The 18919-nt window shown below is 37.5% G+C and overlaps 1 protein-coding gene across 1 annotated transcript; it reads left to right on the top strand.

The window, feature by feature from the left end:
• The first annotated feature begins 562 nt into the window (after positions 1-562).
• RPF1 (ribosome production factor 1 homolog) lies at positions 563-18887 on the top strand. The gene is made up of 9 exons (XM_038002291.2): positions 563-836; positions 2278-2334; positions 4564-4644; positions 10859-10954; positions 11539-11692; positions 16564-16646; positions 17068-17249; positions 17430-17556; positions 18634-18887. Exons 1-9 carry the CDS (start codon positions 609-611, stop codon positions 18673-18675), a joined length of 1050 nt encoding a protein of 349 aa, XP_037858219.2. The 5' UTR covers positions 563-608; the 3' UTR covers positions 18676-18887.
• The last annotated feature ends 32 nt before the right edge of the window (positions 18888-18919 follow it).

Here is an 18919-nt window from a genome sequence, read left to right as displayed (position 1 = left end):
AATCACCTGAAATCAAGAGTACAAGACCAGTCTGGCCAACATGGTGAAACTTCATCTCTGCAAAAACACAAAAATTATCTGGGCGTGGTGGCACATGTCTGTAGTCCCAGCTACTCAGGAGGAGTTGGCAGTGATCGGAGATCGCGGCCACTGCACTCCAGCCTGGGCGTCAAAGCAAGGCTCCATGGCAAAAAGATGAATGTCTCTTCATCTTCTTTTATCTTGTTCTTTTTTTTTTTTTTTTTTTCCATACCACGTCTTATTCTGTAGCTCACCATAATTTATTTGTGTGCTCATTTTAGGTTTCCCTCACGTAAAACATAAACTAATCCGGGCACGGTTTTTGTTGTTATTGTTCCATTATTTTGAGGGCTGGGCACATTGATGTGCAAGGAGTGCCCAAACTCATCATCTCACTCTTTATACAGCTGGGCAAACTGCCTAAAGTTTCCTCAAGCCTCAGCTTTACTATTTTCTTAAATGGCTAAAACTCACAAAAGCCGTCTACGGTTTTAAATACTTTGTGACCCCGGAAGTAAAAGGTTAAGGAACGGGGTCACAGGGGAACGCTGTTTCCGTTTCCGTACGGAAGCAAAGGAGCCGACACCATGGCGAAAGCCGGGGAAAATAGCAGCAGCAGCTGGAAGAAAAGCCTGAAACGGAAAGCCGCTGTCGAAGAAATTCGGGAGGCTGCAGGCGCTGGGGATGGGGCGACGGAAAGCGGGGTCCAACCCCCGAAAGCGGCTGCTTTTCCGCCAGGCTTTAGCATTTCGGAGATTAAAAACAAACAGCGGCGACACTTAATGTTCACGCGGTGGAAACAACAGCAGCGGAAGGTACGCGAGGGGCGGGAGCTGCCGGGCGCTTGCGCGATGTTCCTGACGCTTAGGGCGGTCGCGGGGTGCATAGATGTGTATGTCTGCTGGTCTCAAAGTGTACTCTGTGGCTCGGTAGGAAGGGTGGTACCGCGGCCCACGTGTTCTGGTTTCCTCGCCGTGGTTTGGAGACTCTCGGTTCAGCCTTTTGCCTGAGCATCAGGGTGGAAGATTTTCTTGATAGGCTGTTTCCTAGGATGCTGGATTCACAAGGAAAGCTGGAAGGCCTCTTGGCTTAGTAGTGAAAACTACGCCCTCCTGGCCCAGAACGCAAAAGTCTCAGTCCTTTGGCCCATCTAGGCAGCGTTGGTTAATTTGCAGAATCTGAAATGGAGGCAATACGTAATAAATCCAAAATATTGCTTCTCTGATTCCTGCAGCAGCTCTTTACCGAAATTAGTACTGTAAAGTTTCTGGTAATTGTATTTGTTCTTTAAGCCTTATCGTTATACGTTTCTGGTAGGTAAACAAACTGAAACGTAAAGGAGTTTAAACGGTTTGCCAAGGTCGCAGTCCCCATTTCTGGTTAAATTGCAATTGGAAGAAAACGTTTGCTTATTCTTGCACATCATGGAAGTTCACACAATATTCTTATTACGTGTCTGCCTCCTCTTACCGGCCCTTCTGAGGCCCGGGACTGGTTCTTACTCATGTTCAGTGTCAAGGTGCTGTTTGAGTACATACAAGGGGCATTTAACTCATTCTGGTATGTACGTATTGGGGAGGGATGTCCTAGAAGATTTACTGGAGCTATGATTTCTAATCTGAAACCTGGTGGATTGAGGATCAGTAGGTGCTGGAAAAAAAATAATATTTTTTATTTTGTCAACCCTTCTATCTAGAAATCTCCAGGAGAATATATAGATTGACAGTACAAATACAGATAATCTTAATCCACCTTGCAAGCTCTTACTAAATTTTAAAAGTATATTTTGATGATAAAATACGTAAATATTGGTGATGGTTTTATGAAAAACAACCTGAAAACTCATCTCCCATTCCTATTTTTAGTGCTTTTCGAGAGAAGCAAGGAGCATAACCGTGGTCGTCTTTAGGATGCAACCAGTTAGGCAAAACACAACGGAAACCACATTTTGTACTTTAATTAATTTGAGACTTTATGGAAAAAGATTAAGCTAGTCAAATTTTAAATGTTCAAACTTGCCAGTTTAGATTTTTTTAAAAGAATCAAGGTCTTTGTTAAAGAAATCTTATTAATTGGCCAGCTCATTTGACTTACAGTAATTTAGGTAGAAAAATCCATGTCCAGATGCTTATTTCAATAGATTACAAAGATCGCCCAGTTCGAGTATCCATAGCATTAGTAATTTGTAGTTTGAGTATGTGTTTGTGATATAACTGGTTGTTTCTCAATATTGTTCTCTTTTTTTTCACCCTTTAGGAAAAGTTGGCAGCTAAGAAAAAACTTAAAAAAGAAAGAGAGGCTCTTGGCGATAAGGTAAATAAAATTCTTAGCTGTTTGTTTTCTGTCTTATATTAGGGGATCCTTCCTGATATTTAAGTTGAATTACTTTCTTTTAAAATTTATTATTACATATTTCATATGTATGAAGAAATACAAAAGTAATATAATAAACCTCTTTGTATCATTTACCCAGCTTAAGAAATAATGCATTAGCAAAGAATGTTGGAAGCCCCTTGTCTGCTTCTTCATAATTGCTTTTCCCTCCATAGATAACCACTCGTGAAATTTTTGATTATTTTTTCCATGCATTTCTTTTACCTTTACTATGTATGTTTGTGTACCTATACAGTAACACAGTGGTGGTGTTTTGCATGTAACTTTGTGTTTGAGAGGTCAACACAACCTGGGGAAGCTCCTCACGTTAGGCCTGGAGCTTGGCTCTTGTGATGTGAAGCAAAGGTTTTTCGTTACGCAAGGCTGGGGAAAGGCAGGACAGAGCCTCTTCTGGAGTAGGGTGATAAGGATGTGTTAAGCTTTAGAGCTGGTACAGAGGATATGAACCTGTGAAAAGTGAGAATGGGGAGTGGGAGGAGGGTGAGGATTATGGCAAAGAAAAGAATGGATAATGCATCAAGAAAGAATTTGGCTATATTTGTGGTACTCATAAGAAGTGAAATCTTTATTGAAAAAAATTTTTAGACTACTAAATACTCATACATTATTGCATAGCTAAGTTATCTTTATTTTCAGTGTATTTATAGTTACTCCTAGGTTATGATTTATTTTTGCAAAATTTTGAAAACATTCATGTCTCCCCTCCCATTTCTTAAGATATCAAGTAAGTTACCAAATAAGGGTGTTTGAGGAAGGGAAAAAAATGTAAAGACTGTATACAAACTAAACTACTATTTCATGCATTCTTTGAAGAGTATTAGGTTGAACCATAGAAAATTGTCAGTAGTAGACTGTTTTGACCTGCAGTATCCTAGTATGTCAAGCATGTTAGTCTCTTTTTAACTCTTTAGTAATCAGTCTATTACAGCAAATTAATGTTATGATCACCATTTGAAAATACCACCATTCTTGCTTTTTGAGATAAAAGATGACTTCTTAAAACTGCTTCCTTTAAAAAAATAATTAAAATGTAATATTTGTTTCATAGAGTAATAAATGCTAAATAGTTTCAGTTTATGTTTTCTTCATAGCTCTGCTAGTGTATGTATATTTTGAATTGGTTTTAATGTACTCTTACAATTCTGTGCTCTACTTTTTAACAGTTCATTTACACCATTTCTTGGTCTAAGCTGAGTATGCATGATTGCTGATCCTAACAGTATTCCATAATATTGATGTACTATAGTATGTTTAGTCATTACCTTGATGTTGAACATTTGCCCTGTTTGCTGTTTATTTTCATTATAAATAGGGATACTACATATTTCTTTGTATAAATTTTTCCCCCATTTACATTCCTGAACATAAATACCCCAAAGTAAAATTACTAGGTCAACGGATAACAACTAGACTTTTATTAAATATTTCTGAGTAGCTTCCCGAAAGTATTGGAACAGTCATGTACAGATGTCATTTGTTATTTTTTCCTTTTTTTTTTTTTTTTTTTTTTTGTTTGAGGTGGAGTCTCGTGCTGTCGCCCAGGCTAGAGTGCTGGAGTGCAGTGGCATGATCTCGGCTCACTGCAAGCTCCGCCTCCCGGGTTCACACCATTCTCCTGCCTCAGCCTCCCGAGTAGCTGGGACTACAGGGGCCCACCACTACGCCCGGCTAATTTTTTGTATTTTTTAGTAGAGACGGGGTTTCAGCGTGTTAGCCAGGATGGTCTCGATCTCCTGACCTCGTGATCCGCCCGCCTCGGCCTCCCAGAAGTGCTGGGATTACAGGCATGAACCACCGTGCCCGGCCTATTTTTTTCTTTTATTTTTCTCCTGTTTGATATGTTTTCCCCTAATAGATAATTATCTCGATCCCTATTTCTTCTCCTTGTTATTTCTGCACAATTTTAAGCCGTTTCATTCAGTGTTGGCCATTCTTCTAGTATGTGTGTGTCTCTGTCCAGATTGTTTAAAAAAAAAAAAAAAGCCTCTTATTCAATATTGTTATTAGGATTGATGTAGCAATAGAAGTGAATTGATCTGAGGAACAGATTGAGTTTGGGATTATTTGTAGCTTTCTGTTGTTTTTCTCCAACCGTAATATAATTAATGTAAAATCCTTCTAAAATGTAATCCTTTCTCTTTTACTTAGGCTCCACCAAAGCCTGTACCCAAGACCATTGACAACCAGCGAGTGTATGATGAAACCACGGTAGACCCTAATGATGAAGAGGTAATGTTAGAAGTCTTAATTAGTTTGAATGATCACACATAATTGATAAATTATATATTTTTATGTTGATATTTAAAGTGCTGGCTGGCGAAGTTGTATAATGGACTGGTTCAGCTAAAATGCTGGCATATTATCTTATTATTTGGTGTAGATTATTTCATAATTGATTTCCCAATAATGCTATAGACAAATTAAGTAAATATTTACTTTCTAGTAATCTATTTTATGTCTAGGTAAACTTTTACATTTGTCATATAATCCCTGACTAGTATTTTGGATGGGTTTTTTTGTTTTTGTTTTTTATTTTGTTGAGACAGAGTCTTGCTCTGTCACCCACGCTGGAGTGCAGTGGTGTGATCTCGGCTCACTGCACCCTCTGCCTTAACCTCCTGAGTAGATGGAATTACAGGCACCTGCCACCACGCCTGGCGAATTTTTGTATTTTTAGTACAGATGGGGTTTCACCGTGTTGGCCAGGCTGGCCTCGAACTCCTGACCACAGGTGATCCGCCCATCTTGGCCTCCAAAAGTGCTGGGATTACAGGCGTGAGCCACCGCGCCTGGCGTGGTAGTTTTTAAAAGAATTCCTCGTACTATAGACTTTTGCAGTATTTATTAGACATTTTGATACCTAAGAATAACATTTGATGCTATTTTTTGTATTCTCATAAATCTTAGTTTCAAGATAATCTTTAACTTTGCACATTCTCCTTAGATAGTTTGCAACAGTGCAGTAAAAGAAGCAAGATTTTAAAACTATATTTTTAAAAGTTTCGTAAAGGAAACTTGGTTTGGAATGCCTGTTTGCTTTGCAACAGTGCTGCTATTAACGCTCTTTCACATATCTCCTGGTATAGTCATTCACTGATTTCTGTCCTTCTTTCAGCAAATGTTTATGGATTCACCTGCACTGTATTGGGATCCGTTTTAGGAATTTGAGATCCATCAGTACACAGAATACTCACACACACACACAACTTCTACCCACCCAGAGCTTACATTCTAGGAAGGGAGACAAACAGTCAACATAATGAAATAAATAAGTTAGACATATGTTAGCCAGTGATAGGTTACTAAAGGAAAACAGGATAAAGGAGATTCACGACTACTGGAGTAGAGAGGGTTTGCAATTTTATGTAAGTAAGGTGTTTGTGTGTGTATGCATTTTAATTTATTTTGACATTTCAGACTTCATAGAAAAGTAGGAATTTGTACATACCCTTCACCCAGACTTCCTAAATATTCCCTCTTAAATGAGAGTAAGTGGCAGACATGGTGCCCCTTTATTCCTTTGTATCTCATTTTGTTTATTAGCACACTTAGCAAAATCAGACAGTTAACACTGGTATACATTATTATCTGTTCTATAGATCTTACTCAGATGTCACTAGCTGTTCCAATAATGTCCTTTCTAGCAAAAGTCAAGTCCCAGGTCATACGTTCCATTGTAATTACCTTTAATTTCCTTAAATTTAGAACAGTTTCTCAGTCGTTTGCTTTTTTGTGACATTGAGATTTTTTGAATAGTACAGACCAGATATTCTGTAGAATGTACCTTAATATGAGTTCGCTTGTGGTTTCCTCTGATTATATTCAGTTTATGTACTTTTGACAGAAATACAGGTTGAGTGTCCCTTGCCTGAAATGCCTGGGACCAGAAGTGTTTTTTGATTTTTTTTTCTCCGAGATGGAGATTTCCTCTGTTACCCAGGCTGAAGTGCAGTGGCACGATCTCAGCTCACTGCAACCTCTGTCTCCCAGGTTCAAGCAGTTCTCCTGCCTCAGCCTCCCAAATAGGTAGGATTACAGGCACCCAGCTAATTTTTGTATTTTTAGTAGAGACAGGGTTTCACCATATTGGCCAGGCTGGTCTCAAACTCCTAACCTCATGATCCACCCGCCTCAGCCTCCCAAAGTGCTGGGATTACAGGCATGAGCCACCACACCCGGCCGGACCAGAAGTCTTTTTGGATTTCAGATTTTGGAATATTTGTGATAGATATTGAGGTATCTTGATGATTGGACCCAAGTCTGAACAGAGCATTTATTTATGTTTTGTATACATCTTATGCACATAGCCTAAAGGTAACTTTTTTTATTTTTGGTGATGGAGTCTTGCTCTGTTGCCCAGGCTGGAGTGCAGTGGTGCAGTCTCTGCCCACTGCAACCTCTGCCTCCGTAGTTCAAGCAATTCTGCCTCCAGAATAGCTGGGACTAGAGGCTCACGCCACCATGCCCAGCTAATTTTTTGTATTTTAGTAGAGATAGGGTTTCACCATGTTGCCCAGGCTGGTCTTGAACTCCTGAGCTCAGGCGATCCTCCCACCTTGGCCTCCCAAAGTGTTAGGATTACAGGCATGAGCCACCCCATCCGGCCTAAAGGTAACTTTTATACAATATTTTTAATGATTCTGTGCATGAAACAGACTTTTGACTGTGACCCCATCACATGAGGTCAGGTGTGGAATTCCCCACTTGTGGTGCCATGTTGGTGCTTTATCAAAAAGTTTTGAATTTTGGAATATTTCAGGTTTTGGGTTTTTTAATTAGGGAGGCTCGACCTCTGCCATGAACGTTATGTTAAGTCCTTTTTCAGTACTTCTTATCAAGAGTCACTTGATGATTTTCTCCTACTGGTTATGTTTACCTTGATCACTTGGTTAAAGTGGTGCCTGCCAGGTTTCTTCACTCTGAATTTAATGTTTTTCCCTTTGTATGATAATTAATAAGTATTTGGGGAGGAGATACTTGAATGTTACTCCTCAACTTACACTCATTGTAGATCATTTTTTCCAGTTTGATAAGTGAGAAATTGTATATCACTATAGTTTTAATTTGCAGTTCTCATTTTGAATGAGGTTGAACATCTTTTCATATTTTTTCCCCTTTGATCAATTGATTGTGTCTCTTGCCCATTTTTCTACTGTGTAGTGATTTTTTATACAGGATAGTCAGGGTGGGCTTTATTGAGAAATTGACCTTTTAGCAAAGACTTGAAGGATGTGAGGAAATTTAGCCATCCTTGGGCAAAAGGAACCCCAGAGAGAACACCCAGTGCACAAGCTCCAAGGCAGGAGTGTATCGAATATGCTTTTTAAGAATAACAAGAAGGCCATTGTGGCTGAAATTAAGCAAATAAAGGGAGAGGATTGTAGAAGAGGTCCTAGGAAAGTATGATGAAGAGAAAAGACCAGATCAGTGACTTTGTTGGCCAGTATGAGGACTTTGGTTTTATACTTAGTGAAATGAGGAGCCACTGGATGGGTTGAATAGAAGAATGATGTGATCAGACTTAATTTTTAAAAGTAGTTAGCTGCTTTACTGAGAATATAACTGGAGAGGTAAGTAGAATAATTAGGAAGCTACTAAACAAATCCAAGAAAGAAATGATGGGCTTTCATCATGACCTGGGCCAGGGTAGTTACGATGAAAGGGGTGAGAATTGATCTGATTCTAAATATTTTTTCCCCTGGGTATATTTTGAAATCAGAGCTGCTTCAATTTCCTGACAAATTGGATGTGGAATTTCAGAGAAATCGAGGATTCAAAGATGGTATTAAGGTTTTAGACTGAGCAAATTAGAAGGATGAAATGGTCATTGACTAGATGTGGAAGACTGAGTGAAGGAGATTTAAGGGGAAATAAAGAGTTCAGGACTCTTAAGAGTTTTTAGAAGAGATGTCATGCAGGTAGTTGGGATATGAGCTTGGAATTCAGGGAAGAGGTCTTGACTGGAAATAAATTTGGGGATAACAGGCATATAGAGGGTATGTATACATAAAGGTTTCCCTAGTATATTTACCTACAGTAGGATAATTTTGAGTCATGAGAATGTGTAAATGTTTAACTTTACATGATTATACCAAAATATTTTTCAAAGCAGTGGTTGTACCATTTTATACTTTTGTGGTACAAGAGTTGTTGTGTTCCTGCTCATCCACATTCTAACCAACTCCTGGTATGTTCAGACTAATGATAAAAGGCTGTCTCATTGAGGTTTGAATTTGTATTTCCTTGTTTTCTAATGTTGAGCGTCGTTTAATATAAGTTGTTTTCTTTAGAGATAAAACATGTCTTTTGCCCAGTTTTCTATCATGTAGTGTATTTTGATCATTTGTGGAACTTCTCTATATAATTTGGATACCAATCCTTTATACATATTAAAGGTATCTTCCAATTCATGGATTCTCTTTTTATTTTCTATGGTGTCTTTTGAGGATGAGGACCAGAAGTTCTTGATATAGTTGAATTTTTGAAATTTTTAGCATTTAAAGCTTTTTATGTCATATTTAAGAAACTGTTCTCTTTCCTGTGATCCTAAGTTACTTTTTCTTTCTTTCTAAAACAATTAAAGAGTTGTCTCTCATGTTTATTTACTTAATTGTCAGGAATTGTTTTCTGTTTGGTGTGAGAATGGAAACCAGTTACTTTCCTTCCTTTCACCCCAGCCTGTCCTTTTGCATACACACACACACGCACACGCACACGCACGCACACACACACACACAGTTTATCCAGTACCATTTTTGGAGTAGTGCAGCCTTTCCCCACAATGAATTGTAATGCCAAGTTATATGTCAAATATCTATATATGCTTGGTCTTTTTCTGGGCTATTTGCTTGGCCAGTTTGTCACTGCATCATACTTTCTTAATTAGCTTCATAATAAGTCTTAATATCTGTAAGGGCAAGATGCTTCTCTCACTCCTGCCCCTAAATCCCCTCTCTTCAGATGTGTTTTGGCTTTTCCTAGGCCTTTGCTCCTCCATATAAATTATAAATGGCACAAAAATCAGATCAGTTTGGGGATATATATATCCTCCAAATTGGAGATACATATGTATATATATAATATATATTTGAAGTCTGCTTTAAATAGTGAAACGTATTTCATGAATTTCATAGTTCTCTTCATGCAAGTTGACCCATAAATCTTCCTAGAGCTATTCCTGGGTATCTTATGGTTTTTGTTGGTGTAAACTGCATGTCTTTGAAAATTGTTTTGGTTGCCAGTTTATAAAAATGCAGTGGACTTTTGAGTAGTGATCTTCTAACCAGTAGCCTACCTAAATTCATTTCTAATTTGTTGGGACATTGTTTTCATTTTTCTGTTTTAGATAATCATTTCTGCAAATGACAGTTTTCTTATTTTGACCTGTTTTTCTCCCTCTTTTGTGCCTTCTAGAACTTCTAGCTTAATGTCAAATAAATAGAAAAATCAATAGTGCCATCTTTGCCACATTGCTGATTTTCAAAAGAATATTTCCAGTGCATCATCATTAATATTTGTGTCACTAAAGATAGATTATTAAGAGTTAAGGGTTAAGTAAATTTTATTTATTCTTAGGCTATTTTTTGTCTTGTTTATCATGAATGAATGTAGAATGTTATTAGATGTTTTCTTTGCAAATATTGAGGTGATTATGTGGCTTTTCTCTTTTATTGCATTAAACATCATAACCAAATTGGGTTTATTCTTTGCTTAGAATTAATTATATCTATGTTCATGAGTGAGACTACAGTAATGTCCACTTCTCATTCCTCATTTTATTTTGGCTTTTTCTTTTTTAAATCCGTTTTTACCAAGATATCTATTCTCTTAGTCTTTTCTAAGTACTTCTTTGATCCTATTGAATCTTTGTTTTTTGATTCATTTATATCTCCTTTTATCTTTATTACTTTTTCTGCTTCGAGTTGATTCTGTATTTATTGATTTGCTCAATATGTATATTTTCTAATGTGAGCAGGTATAGCCATAAGACTCTGAAAGAGTCTACTTGGGTATATTCCACAAATTTTAAAAGGTACTACTTTCATTATTGTTTAAATCTGAGTGTCTCTTAATGGAAGATTTGTCTTCTTGTAATTTTATTAGTTTTTTTGCTTGGGTTTCTTTTTTTTTTTTTTTCTGTAGTTATTATTTTCACCAACCAAGTTGATGACGGAAATGAAAGTAGTTCAAGAGTAAACATATCTCAGTTTCTGCCCTGAAGTGATTTCTGGCAATTTTATTCAGTTTTGTACTTGTATTTTACACAGGAGAAATCCACTCCATCCTCTTCCTGTGTCCATTAATGCAGTCCTTCCTGGTCTGTCTTTAAATTCCCTATCAGCTAGGTACTCAGTGTTCAACAGTCCTGCTGAAGCTACTTTTAGAATTCCGGCCCAGTAGAGTATTTGTTTGATGTAAAATTATCCTCCTTCTCTGTTCTCAGGTTGCTTATGATGAATCTACAGATGAATTTGCTTCTTACTTCAACAAACAGACTTCTCCCAAGATTCTCATCACAACATCAGATAGACCTCATGGGGTAAACACATTGATTAATTTAGTTCTTGAATTCGTAATTTTCTTATTAGTTCTGTTTAAAGTACTCTGTTCAGAAGAGTTAAACCTTTAGTTAACTGCCTTAAAGAATGCCTGTGAATAAGTAAATAAAACGTAGCAGTGGTGATATGATGTAGGTTTACTAAATATGATTCTTCAGGATAGGATTTCTCAACTTCAGTGTTGTTAACATTTTAGCTGGAGAATTCTTTGTTATCATGAGCCATCCTGTTCATTATAGGATGTTTACCAGCTTCCCTGTCCTCTATGCATTAGGTACCAGTAGCAACCACACACCACTACCACTACCACCAGTCATAACCATCAAAAATGTCTCCAGATATTGCCAAATGTGTCCCCTGATGGAGCAGAATTGCCCCTAATTGAGAACCACTGCTTTAGGATGATCAGCCTTTGATAAAAGAGGAGACACTGTTGCAGTTTCATGCTTTCCTCAGTGTTGCTTTCTATTAATCATAATAATCATTATTTCTTTCCTTACGTACCACATAAGATTTTTATTCTTTTTCAAAAACTATTCAAAATTTTTGTTATTTTGTTTTGCAGAGAACCGTACGACTCTGTGAACAGCTCTCTACAGTTATACCAAACTCACATGTTTATTACAGAAGAGGACTGGCTCTGAAAAAAATTATTCCTCAGTGCATCACAAGAGAGTTCACAGACCTGATTGTTATTAATGAAGATCGTAAAACCCCAAGTATCCTTTTTTTTTTAAGGAGGTTTTCCTGTCCTCTCCCTCAACCCCCTTAAAAATATATTTAAAAGAATAAGGAAATACTGCCTATAACTTTCAGAAAATAATTTTTTTATCAGAAAATTATATCTCTTTCCAAGAATCTATAAACTGATTTTTCCTTTGTAGTCACCAAACATTTATCAGGCACATGCTACAGCCAAGAGATTATTTTAACCCTTAGTAAAAGATGCAGAGATAAAACAAGAGACAACCTTCAGGAAATTCATAGGTGGAGTAAATGGATATGTAAACTGACAAAATATAGTGTGGATGGTACAATTAAACAGAGAAATGCAGGATAGAGTGGGGACCCTGTGATTGGTACAAAGTCTGCCCTGGGAGGAAGGACTTCCTGTAGAAAGAGATGCTGAAGCTGGATCTAGATGGACGAGGGTGAAGCAGGGGAATGAGGCAGAGAAAAGCGCTCAGTGCAGAGGGACAACCATTTGGAAAGAGAGGGAGGAAAGGGCTGACCTAGTTGGAGATCTGCATATGGTTTGTTATGGCTAGATTTTACGTTGCCAGAGGTGGTGTTGCAGGATTCAGTTTTTGAGGTAGAGACTTGGGCCCATGTTATGTGTTTGTTCCAGTCTAAACTTTTCTGTGAGTCTCAGATCTGAGATGAATGTGTCACCTGAACCCAAGGTATTTCTTCCTATTGAGATAAGAGACTTCATAAAGGATATGTAGGTTTGTTGTTATTGTTGCTATTGTTTTATTTACTTATTGAATGATGGCTGTGAATTCAGTAGCTTTAAAGATGACCAATTGAATGAGTCATCTTTATGATTTTTAATTTCATTAAAATAAAATTATAAAGAATTTACAAAAAAAAAAAAAACAGGGACAAAACTTTCTGTGGTGCCAGAATAACATTTTATTTCTAATATCAGTGAACACTGTTGTTTTTAAATTAGTGGCTTAAAAGACTGTTTTTTAAAAATCTAACTTTTATGATTTTTATTGTTTTCAATATAACTTACTTTATCCACTTGTTCTAGTAGCTTTCCAGAAACTAAAATAAACTATAACAAGCTTCGTAATGTGTTTTGTTGGCCATATTATAATTTGGTTTACCAGATTAATGTATCAAAGTATCTGAAATCTCTTGAATACTTAACTACTCCAGAGAAAATTTGTTTTTAAGGTAGTTGCTACCTCTTTTTCTTTTTTTAAACTGCCTCCACAAAGTGGTAAGGTCTGTTTTCCTCTTTTTATTTTTGGCAGTTAAAAAACAACTGTCATCACTTTGAGGCCGTTAGTAACCCTGCTAAGAAGCAGGCATTCATCAATTCAATAAATGTTCTATCCTTATTTTATCCAGGGTGTTTTATATGGTCATACAAATTTCACCTATATCATCTATTGCCTTTAAAAAGTTTACATTTTCTGGCTGGGCGTGGTGGCTCACACCTGTAGTCCCAGCACTTTGGGAGGCCTAGGCCAGCAGATTGCTTGAGGTCAGGAGTTTGAGACCAGCCTGGCCAACATGGCAAAATCGCATCTCTACTAAAAATACGAAAATTAGCTGGGCGTGGTGGCACATGCCTGTGATCCCAACTACTTGGGAGGCTGAGGCACTAGAATTACTCGAACCCGCGAGGCAAAGGTTGCCATGAGCTGAGATGGTGCCCACTGCACTCCAGCCTGGGTGACAGGACAAGACTGTCAAAAAAAAAAAAAAATAGTGGTGATTCCTGGAGACTTAGCGTGGGTTCAGGAATAAAAATCACAACTCCTAATGATGACACATGGCGGAAAAGCTGAAAAAACAGGATTTAGCCTGTGGGAAAGTAGATTCTAGGAACATGGCATCTTTTTAAAGACATTGGAGGGGCTACTGTATGAAAGAGTAGTGCTGAATGGTGGAAGTAAAGGGATATACTTTTTTGACTTATTCTAAAATAGAACTTTATCAGCTGTCTAAACTGTAGGAATCTACTAGTGGCTTTGAGTCAGGGCAGCTGTTTTATCAAATACAGATTTCGTTATTTGCTACTTTTGTGATTTTAGTCAAGTTTCTTAGCCAGTCAGTTTCCTCATTTTTTAAATGTAGGAAATAATAACTATCTTTAGAGTTCCCACAAGATCACATTAAACGTATTATGTTTATAAAGCATAGTGTCTGGTAGTGCCATGTGGTAGTCATTTTAGTAAACGTGATATAGTGAGAAGCATGTAAGCTTTATCTTTACAGACCTACATCCTGTATTCATTATTTCTAAATGGGGAACTACTGGCATTTGAGGTAGTGTAATTATTTGTGCTACACTCTTGGCAGCTTGTAAGATGGTTTGCATTCCTGGCCTTTGGATTCTAAATACCAGTAACACCTCAGTCATCCTGACAAACAAAATGCCTCTGTACATTTCCAAATGTGAGCAGCTGTCAGCCAAGGGCTTAAGCTAGGTGCAGTCCCACCCTGGTTGAGATGTGCAGTTGCCTTGGTGTGATTTACTTAGGCTAATTTACTTGACCCTCTTCAGCCTCTTTTCCTCATTACTGAAATAGGCATGATGACTCCTGTTTTGCGTGATTTGTGTTAGGGATTAGCAGTAATGTAAATAAAGCCTCTTGCACAATGCAGGTACACAGGAAAAGAAGTTATTTAGAAACTGGTAAGTTTGGATTTTGTACTTTGCTTTTGACACCACAATTTAGTGGGAATGTTCTAGAAAGGATTTAAGCCTTGATTTGGGGGTTGGAAGAAATGACTTTTATATCTCCTAGACCCCTTAATAAATACTTTTGGCTATATTTCATGAAGTTTAACCTGTGGTGAATCTTTTAAAATGATAGAATTCAAACGTTTACTGAAAAATCTGCCTGCAGTCCCAGCACTTTGGGAGGCTAAGGCAGGTGTATCGCTTGAGACCAGCCTGGGCAAGATGGCAAAACCCTGTCTCTACAAAAATTAGCTGGGCATGATGGCATGCCTGTAGTCCCATTTACTCAGGAGGTTGAGGTGGGAAGATTACTCGAGCCCGAGAGGTTGAGGCTGCAGTGACCCATGGTCGTGCCATTGCACTTCAGCCTGGACTGCAGAGTTAGACTGTCTCAAAAAAAAGAAAAAAATTCCCATCCCTACCTAAGTGTTAGCAGATTAGTTGGGAAGAAAGGTGTTTTCCTGACTGTAACTCAAATAAGTGATGAGTGCTGTGGTAGCAGTGAGAACTGAGAAGATTTAGATCTTAATTCTGACTGCATAAAAAGGTGACATTTGAAGTAGACCATAATAGATGAGTAAAATGTTGCAGGTATTCAAATTAGCAGAAGCAAAAAATGCATGCTAGGATTAACATATATAGTACATAAGACTGCGAGTGCCTACCAGTTAGGAAACAGCTTGGTGTGGGCATAGGGTAAATAGGTTGAAAAGGTAATTTGTGGCCACATTATGAATCTCATACCAATGTCTTCTTTCTGTAGATGAGTCTGTGATGAGAGTAGTATGAAATTAGCTACAGCTGTCAAGACTGTGAAGGTATCTAGTTTGTTTTTCACTTAGCACATGAGAAACTATGGTACAGATATCATGAAACAGCTAAATCCCATAGCTGGTTACTTATAGAACCAAGGCCTAAGTCCAGACTTGATTTTACAGTCTGCATTAGGAGATGTACTTGAGATGGTGAGGAAAAAGGTCAGACCAACCACAATACTACTTTAATAATCTAGGTGGAAAATCTCGAGGACCTCACTACGACAGTAAGGGTAAAGAGGATGCTAAGTGAGGAAATTCTGAAGGTAAAAGCAGTTAAGATTTAGTGGGAGAGGGAGAAGTTGAAGATACCATAGCTTCTAATCTGGAGGAATGAGTGTTGATGCCATTGTAAAAAGATGGCAACATCTGCTTTGAAAGATATATATTATATGCAGATAGACTTGAAACCATCTGATTCTGGCCCATTTAAGTTGTTGCATCAGATGAAATGTGTTTGAAAATTTCTTCTAAACTAGAAAAGCATAATACAAAGTGAAAGCCCTGTCCATTGCCATTAATATGCCTTCTTGTAATGCCATTAAGCAATAGCCAAGAATTACTCATGAAAAGTAAAGGTGTTTCAAGTGAAGGTCAGCTTGTGCCACAAAAACTTGAAGAACATTATATAGGTTGCAACCTTAGTTTGCAGCACCCAGGACTTCTAGAGTCCTTGGGCTGCTAGTTCTGCTAGTTGTAGGTAGGTGGTCTTACATTTCATTTGTAGTTTAGCGTGTCTAGCATAATTCTCAATTTATGGGAAATGACAATCAGTGAATGGCTATTAATTGGTTAGTTGATTATAATTTGTGGTACAGTAATCCTAAGTAAGGGCTGATCTCTTGCAAAATACTAATAACCTTAATTTCATAGAGGAAAGTTTAGGAGTCTGGTCTCATGGGATGTTATTCAAAGTTGACAGCATATTCTGACCATACAAATGTGTAAAAGTGACATTTTGGGGTTATACATCTTCAGAACATGGAGGTAAAATACTGTATTTGCAGTGTTACATGATTGTAGAATCCCATCCTATTTTACTCCTAAGAGTAGTGGTCAGTTAAAGAGCTTTTTTTCACCTACTTTAGGGTACCTTAACATACCCTATTGAGGGTGATTATTATATTGTAAAAGGAGAAAAAAAGGACTACCCTAGTCTATTTTCTTGGAAGATTTTGACTGATTTTGAGCTTTTGATATGGTAGGAAAATGTCACTTCACAGGAATCTGTACATCTGCCTGTTCACTTGGGTACAGATTTTAGGGACCTTTGGATGTAGAGGACCAGTTATTTAAACAATTAGGTTGAGATTACAGAGTTCAATGTGTTTCTCTTAACTTTTATGAACAGATGGACTTATTTTGAGTCACTTGCCAAATGGCCCAACTGCTCATTTCAAAATGAGCAGTGTTCGTCTTCGTAAAGAAATTAAGGTAAGTTTTATACATTCCTTGATTGGCATTGATCTCTTCACAGTATTTGATTAGTAGATGCTGTATCTTATAGCTCTAATTTATTTTAATAAAGGCATTTTTTCTCCTGATTACAGTTTTTATCTATCAGTTTTCTTGGGAGACTGTGGTGAAGTTACAGCCAGCAGGCAATAGTCTTCATTACTATGAAGTACATTGATTTTCTAATAGGATATTTTTTTTGGTTGCATTTACTGCATATTAAAATAATTTTAGATATGTCTTATTTCATGGGTTTGGTAAGCTATCTGTGATAGTTTGTCACTAAAAAACGATAAATTTGGCAAATTTGTCATGTAAATTTTGATATTTGAAATTGCATTGGGAGGTATTGCCAATTAGCTTAGCTCATGGTGATATTTATTTTTCATTATTTTTCTAGAGAAGAGGCAAGGACCCCACAGAACACATACCTGAAATAATTCTGAATAATTTTACAACACGGCTGGGTCATTCAATTGGACGTATGTTTGCATCTCTCTTCCCTCATAATCCTCAATTTATTGGAAGGCAGGTTGCCACATTCCACAATCAACGGGATTATATATTCTTCAGATTTCACAGGTGAGGAAGGTAAATTTGTTGAACTTTGACTTCAATCATGAAGTATATTTTCAACATGAACTAATTTTCCAATATATTGTAGCAAGTATCATACAAGATAAAATGAATTATCTTTTGAACCCTGTCATAATGTTAAACAATAGCTCATTCAGATTAATTTCACTCTTTTTGTCTTTGAAGATACATATTCAGGAGTGAAAAGAAAGTGGGAATTCAGGAACTTGGACCACGTTTTACCTTAAAATTAAGGTCTCTTCAGAAAGGAACCTTTGATTCTAAATATGGAGAGTATGAATGGGTCCATAAGGTATGTGCTTATTGTTTAAAAAAAACTAAGTAATTTTTAAAGTATGGGATAAGAGGGTGGGAGAGCATCAGGAATAGCTAATGGATGCTGGGCTTAATACCTAGGTGATGAAAATGATCTGTGCAGCAAACCACTATGGCACATGTTTACCTATGTAACAAACCTGCACATCCTGCACATATACCCCTGAAAAAAAAAAAAGGCTACAATAACCGTGGTTCATCTGAAGTATAAACATCAGTGGTTCTCAAAGTGGTACCAGCACCATTACCTACGAACCCGTTAAGAATGAAAATTCTTTGGCCCGCAGACCTACTGGATCAGCAACTTAGGGGGTGGGGCCCAGCAGCAATCTGCTTATAAGCCTGTGTTATATGTGACTCTATTACATGTTTCTTGAGAACTACTGATAGTTTTCTTAGACGTTTGGAGATGATCATCTTAAATAGTTTTCTTAGACGTTTGGAGATCATCATCTTAAATCATAAATGAAAACAATGAAAACTTTCAATGTTTTAAAACATCCTTTTTTTTTTTTTTTTTTTTTTGAGATGGAGTCTCAGCTCTGTTGCCCAGGCTGGAGTGCAGGGGCGCCATCTCTGCTCACTGCAACCTCCGCCTCCTGGGTTCAAGCTATTCTCCTGCCTCAGCCTCCCGAGTAGCTGGCATTACAAGCGTGCACCACCACACTGGCTAATTTTTTGTATTTTTAGTAGAGACAGTTTCACGTGTTAGCCAGGATGGTCGTGATCTCCTGATCCGCCTGCCTCAGCCTCCCAAAGTGCTGGGATTACAGGTGTAAGCCACCGCACCTGGCCTAAAACATCCTTTTCTATCTAGTATAAGCGGTACTTCACTTAGTAACATTTTATTTTAACATCACACACACACACAAAGTAACTGCCAACATCTTTTATATTAGACCGAAGACTGACTATTCAGGGTCTCACACAAACCCAGTTTTTCAGTGCGTTACCTATAAAGTTCTAGGGACGTTAACTTTTACTATTTTACCTGAATTGTTCATTATATTTTTGTTTTCTTTTCTTCTTCCACTCCCCCGCTTTCCACTTTCAGCCCCGGGAAATGGATACAAGTAGAAGAAAATTCCATTTATAAAAGTACTGAGAGAGTAATATCGGATTTTGCTGAACAGGCCTATCTTGAAGTTGGGTAATTTATTTTTGACAGAATACTCTCTTCAAAATGGCATTTGTTGATTTCATAAGCCTCTCACGTTTGGACAGATTACCAAATGCCATGAATTGCCACTGTGTGTTTATGTAGAAAATACAAATAAAAGTTATTTTGATGGCTTAGGTTTTCTTAAATTTAGTTACCTTGTTTTTGCGTAACTGAATAA

Source organism: Chlorocebus sabaeus, chromosome 20, assembly GCF_047675955.1.
Source record: "Chlorocebus sabaeus isolate Y175 chromosome 20, mChlSab1.0.hap1, whole genome shotgun sequence".
NCBI classification, from domain to species: Eukaryota; Metazoa; Chordata; class Mammalia; order Primates; family Cercopithecidae; genus Chlorocebus; species Chlorocebus sabaeus.
This window is presented reverse-complemented; position numbering and strand designations above follow the sequence as displayed.